This window comes from Amorphotheca resinae, assembly GCF_003019875.1.
Source record: "Amorphotheca resinae ATCC 22711 unplaced genomic scaffold M430scaffold_6, whole genome shotgun sequence".
NCBI classification, from domain to species: Eukaryota; Fungi; Ascomycota; class Leotiomycetes; order Helotiales; family Amorphothecaceae; genus Amorphotheca; species Amorphotheca resinae.
In genome coordinates, this window is record NW_020194476.1 from 28,491 (window position 1) to 34,533 (window position 6,043).

The 6,043-nt window shown below is 43.5% G+C and overlaps 1 protein-coding gene across 1 annotated transcript; it reads right to left on the bottom strand.

Moving 5' to 3' along the window:
• Window positions 1-2,789: 2,789 nt before the first annotated feature.
• M430DRAFT_27754 (hypothetical protein) lies at window positions 2,790-4,928 on the bottom strand (the record flags this gene model as incomplete). Its single annotated transcript, XM_024865710.1, has 10 exons — window positions 2,790-2,802; window positions 2,849-2,937; window positions 2,991-3,300; window positions 3,348-3,569; window positions 3,624-3,664; window positions 3,712-3,736; window positions 3,833-3,890; window positions 3,939-4,071; window positions 4,644-4,803; window positions 4,897-4,928. The coding sequence occupies 10 exons, from the start codon at window positions 4,926-4,928 to the stop codon at window positions 2,790-2,792; spliced, it is 1,083 nt and encodes a 360-aa protein (XP_024720634.1).
• Between the last annotated feature and the right edge of the window lie 1,115 nt (window positions 4,929-6,043).

Genomic DNA, 6,043 nt, shown 5'->3' on the forward strand with positions numbered 1-6,043 from the left:
CAGTGTTCTGCACTGGTTATCCCACATTGCTTAATGACCCGCAGGAGACTAATGCAATCCGAGCTCCATCTCTCGCAGTGGAAATAGTAGCGTGCATGTTACTCCAACAGCTGTGGTCGGCCCTCTAGTTTCTATAAAGTTTGCATCTGCGCATCGCAACTTGCGACCGTTCTCACTAACTCGAATGGAATAATAAGGCAATTGCGACCTGCCTCATCTTTTAACTATATCAATACTATCTGATCAATATGTAACTATACGATCAATGTGTAACTATACTAAAGTGGTGTACAGCTGCGGTGATCTCCGATTCAATGTTCGAGCGTGGTGCACGGAATATGAGACGACCCATAGACGCTGCCCTCTCAAGGTAGTAGCGATTGAGTATAGGTAGCACTCTTCCTCCTGATTGGAGAAGCATTGTAGAGACTGCTCTTATGCCTGAGTGCTATGTCAATTACTAGATTTGCCGTCACAAGTACTCACTATACTTCCTCTAGTTTCGTGAATTTGCTACTGTCTCAAAAGACGAGTATATCGTAGCTGTTTGGGATGCTATAGATATTGCCTGCTTTACAAATCTAGGCGGTCGTCACTAGCGTATAGAGTAGAGCTAGAGCTTTAGGCAAATTCTACAGAGATCCTTTTAAACGCGCAGCCATTTATACACACGCTCGAAGTTTATAGTACAGTCGAGAATTTACGGCACAAAAGTAGATAAGGACTTTAGTAGCGACTAGAGCCGTATCATGTATGTAACGAGGATAGTAACATTTTGTACTTAGGAATTAGAGTGATGTACAGTAAAGAAAGCGGCTATAATAAAGAACCTTATATAAAAAAGAGTGTTAAGGATAATATTTTAAAAAATTTTAATAGTCTTTAATTCTTCTATTCTGTCTTAATATCTTGCTTAGGTATCGTCAAAGCGTTTACGTTCTGTCGTAGTAAGACTTTAGAGTATATTTAGCCTATAGAGAGTTAGAAGTAGATTTTTAAGAGCAATTAACAAGTCGTACATAATAGAAAACCGAGATCGCTTTGCCTTAACCTCTTCTTGTTAGACTAGAGTAAGGCGACAACTATTGTATATAATAAGGCATATATACGATAAGGCGATCATTGTGTTATAAAGGCTGTAGACAGAGCTAAGCTTCTACTAAATATCTACGACTGTTATAAGGAGATTAGTAATAATAGGAATCTAGGTAAACAAGACAATTTTAAGGCACGTATTTAGTAATGTACCCTTGCCTAGGTCTGTTAGGAAACCGCTAGTTACTAACTTAGCCCGGTCTATTTAGCTGTCTACCGCCTCTTCTATAGCCCTTATAGTAATGTTATTTTCTAAGTGTATAGCGACTAGAAGCTAGAGCTATAATTAAAGACACTTATAAAAATATTCGAGAAGTAAGCAAGCGAATAAGAGGGCTATTTAAAGATACTACTACGCGTCCTGTAGCGCTAGAGACTAAAGCCTCTCGAAGAGGCTACTAAGGATATTCGGAAAGAGCTAACAAAGGAAACACTAGAGCGTAAAGACCTCGCTATAACAGAAAGGCCGATAGTAAAGACCGCTACTACTGCCTAGCTATACTATACGCTATATAGAGAGAAAAACCTTAAAATATATCTAGGAAGCTTGTATAACCGGCTTTAGATGCCTTCTCTAAGCGCTACGTACACGCTTAATGCCTCTCTAACTAACTATCTATAGCCGACGTATATTGTATTGTCGATTTCCTCTACTTGATTAGATTAGTAGTGTTGTCTCGGACGGTCTTAATAAAAGAATGTGTTAGTACTACCGGAGAATTAATTTAAAGGGCGTGACAGACACCTTACTTGCTTTTATCTCGGTTTGTAGCGCCCTATTAGCTGCCGGCTACCGCTATACTATTAATCGCGGAAATCTATATATAGCTATAAGGATTTTAGTATAAGGATTTGATTTATAAAACAAGAGAGGTACATTATTATCCCTTTATATTCCTTAGTCTCCTTACGTCGTTTTGTATACTGTCTAGACCTAAATCTCTAGGCTAACTTTAAAATAGTACCTTAAAGCTTACCTAGTACTTCCTTAGATCCTAATATAAAACACTGTTTATTGTTATAGAACCGTAAAGTAGACTCTAGTAGGCTTGTGCTATGTTGCTTATCTAGATACTAAATTTAGTACCGGAGGTCGAAATAGTTAACGTCTAAAAGTAGTGTAGGAGCCGTTAGGATGTCTAAGGGTATAGACTAAAGACGGTGATTAGATATATAGCTAGAGCTACTAGTAAGTATAGGAGAGGTACACTATAAGCTCCTGGCTGTACTATTAGGAAAGGGCAAAGTCTAAGGGACCCTAAAGGGCAAAGCGCACAAAGTAATAGGAAAGACTAAGCTATCTACCGGTAGAAGAGGGAAGCTACATGTCTATATATACCTAACTACCCTAACATATTCTTCTACTACGCTAATGTGTGTACAGCTTAATGTAGTAGACTGTAGCTACGAGCGGTCTAGCCGGAGATGGCTTGTATGTAAGAAGTCACTGGTCAGCCCTAGTTTGACATGGCCAAGTTCCTGCACAGATCACGCTGTAAAAGGACAAGTGCAGCTCCGCTATACAATGCGCTTTGTACAGAGGAATATTAATTCAACGTATTGTTTATTTACTATACAAAGCAGGCAAGATGTATGAACAAGCTTGCCTCTGAAACGTACTATGATACAGTTTCGAGCATATTCTCCGCTAGTGGATTGTACAATTGTAGTGGTTGAAGTCAAGGTTTCCGAGCCTACACGGCATAACTATGGATCATGAGTATGATTTGGTATATCCTGGTGATTGACTTACAACTTGTTATACTGAGTAATGTACTTCTCATTTCTCAGGAGCTCATTTCGTACGTGGGCAAGATACACTTCAATTTCTTGAAGGGTCCACTGTAATTGATTTAGTTGTGAAACCGGTCCAGGGATATATCAAAATACCGTACCCCTAATACGTTCGAAAAGCGCCTCGCAGATAGATCAAAAAGTCCTCGGCACAGTCTGTCTAGATTTAGCTGGCCAATTTTGGTGTCTCTGCCGACTAGAACAGCAATTTCCTCCACTTTAACCTCAATAAATCCGGCCGCCTCTAACCACTCGGCCAGCTTAGAGCTTACATCAAAGGTCATGCCCATCTCCTCGCCAGTATCAATTAATAAATTGGCCCACTCACATAGTAGTTGGTTTGGAATACAAAATGATGAGAAACCAATATCGGATCCGGAAAACTCAACCAATCCATTTGGCTTGAGCGCCCTATTGACGCATTAGCAGGAATTTTATAATTCAGGATGGACGCTAACTTGTAACATTTGCCAATTAGCCCAGGCCAGTCCTGGATACTACCAGAAAGCCCTCGCCCGTGTACATAGTCGTATATCTCCTCGTCTTCTTTGTAGTCTTCCGAATTTATGTCTTCAATCAGGAACCAGGCGTTGGGGGCTTCGTTCGGGGTTTCGTCGAGCCACATTGGCGAATTATCGAGACCGACAACTTGGGACCACGGACAGATGTCCGCAATCTCACTGAAGCTAAATTAGTACTGTAAAGAGGCCCAAGGAAGGAGAACGGATGCATACTTAGCCCAAGCTCCCGTACCAGTGCCCAAGTCAAGAATGAGCTGCGAGATGCTTAGCCTTTGGGATTTATGCAGAGGAAGTGGTATACCTGAGTATTGTATCCAAGGGGTGCGCTACACAGCCTTCCATCGTAAGCTACTTTCTAAACTTGATGACTGCGATATAAGCATCAAAAGACCGATTCCAATATTCGTTTGGAGGCTACGTACACCATGTTCTGCACTTCCTTAGCCAGCCCATCATTAGGTGCCCAATCCTCCTTGCAGCCTGCAAAGAATTAGCCAATTCCAGGAATGCTTTTAGCAGGCAGCGTACCATAGCCGTGATATGTTCTACCGAGTTCTTCGATAGCGAGTATCAAGGGAGGGTCAACCACATCGGCTTCGCAGCCATAATCATTGATATCGCACGCTAAGTCAACTTCGTGTCTGTCCGACGTGTAATAATCCTACACGTCATTAGTGCTTATACTGGAAGTTTCAGTCGGGATACTTGCCGAAGCATTGTCATAGTCAGTCCCCCAAATCTCATGATTTGGGAGCGGAAGGGGGCTTGAGTACGCAAGGTGCGGAACATAGCCTGTGTCTGTCAGTAGAGTAACACGCAGAGTGAAAGCGACTTGCCGTCAAACGCGTTTGCGGGTGGGAAGACCCGAATTATCATCGTGATACCGAGGCCAATCGAATCGACGTGGCCGGAGAGAACAGAAGTAAGGCAAACTTGGAGGTAGGGCAGACCGTAAGGTGAACATGGCCCTAGACTCCTTAAGTATCCCGACCAGGTCTACGCGTGTATCGAGATCTGCTCTGCCGGGAATGGATCCGCGTCTGGCCCGGTCTCAGGGGATCATCAGTAAGGTAGGAGTGGAGCAGCTGTTGGAAGTGGGCTCATCAAATGATCCGTCTGGGTCGGGTCGTTTGTCCTCCATGTGAGGTCGAGAGTGGTATCGCCCTGGATTTGAGCCCCCGATTGAGCAGAAGACGATAATTCCGCTGCACTATTGGACGTGTCGATACGGACTGGCGGATATTTCGAATTTGAGTATGTCAAATCACCAGTTTGTGGATAATAATGAAAGGATGTTGCCTTCTTAGATCCTTTCAGGTTTCCCTTGCCCAGGACGCCTGAAATGTGAGTGGGATCCTCGGTGCCATCGACATATTTGGTGGCATGCGGATCCCTACTGTAGGTTGCATGAAGTTAAAAGACGACACAAACATTGTCGAGAAGGAAATTTAATAAGGGGATAATACTGGGATTTATTATCTCGTACTTCACAGGCACTGGAGACTTGCCTTCGATCATGCTACCAGTCCAACTTCCATGCTCTATATCCTTTATTATGACTTCATCGCGTTCAGATGACGCTACTTCAGATCCTTCTTTAGAATAATTATAGCTGATACATTAGTCTTCCTCGTGCTCTGATTCTTCACTGTCATCTGTCGACCACGACGACCCCCATTATCTGTAGTAAGACCTGTCATGTTCTGCTGAGCTGCAGCTCGTAGGAAGCACCCAAAGATCCTTTGCCCATGGATTTGAACTATTCATATCGGTAGTGACGAGTCACGGTCGTAATTTCATGGTCAGGTAAGAAGGTCCTAACGAGACGATGCCCGATTTGTAGAGTCCGAGAGGCGGTATAAGTTTTGAGGGGTTTGCATGCAGCTAATGATATGTGCAGGGGTATAATTTGGTCAAATTAGTCACTGACACAAAAGCCCTTCATATAAGTGCTTGCTGTCACCCTCATATCGTTCAGTCACACTGGTACAGTAAGTAGACCTCTCGAATCTACACCGACTGCCCCTTTCCCACGGGGTTACTTTCCTCCTATAATTTCTATTACATCAATCTAGAACTCTATAGCAACCTCAGCAGCAACGATGACAATCATCCTGACACGCCGCGTCGTCCTCCGCAACCATCCAATAGCAGCGGAAGTCGTCCGTCCACGAAATCAACAGCACAAGCTGGCCAATGCAGTGGGCAAAAGGGGGCTCACGGCAGCACCCATTGTCAGAGGAACCTAGGTCAATTTTGTACGCCGCAGTGCTTGATGGGTATTATCTAAGGAGGAGCACTGAACCAGAAATGCCCCAACGTCAGGGAACATGGAAAAGCTTATCATCTCAACCGTGAAACCTTCATGCAACTAATTCGCCAGTTATTCCTCGATCAGCTTCATTATTATGAAGAAATGAACGTCCATGGAGCTAGAGGAGCTCTATTCAAAGCTAAGTTGCCCAAATTTGGCTATACTGTTCTTGCAAAAGGTACAGGGGTTGAGTGTGTTAAAGATCTGCTCCACGAGTTGACAACGTACTCTCGCCTTCTTCCCATGCAAGGCAAGTGCGTGCCTGTTTACCTGGGTGATACCTCAATAACCAGCATGTGGGGGAAAAAAAAAGGGGGGG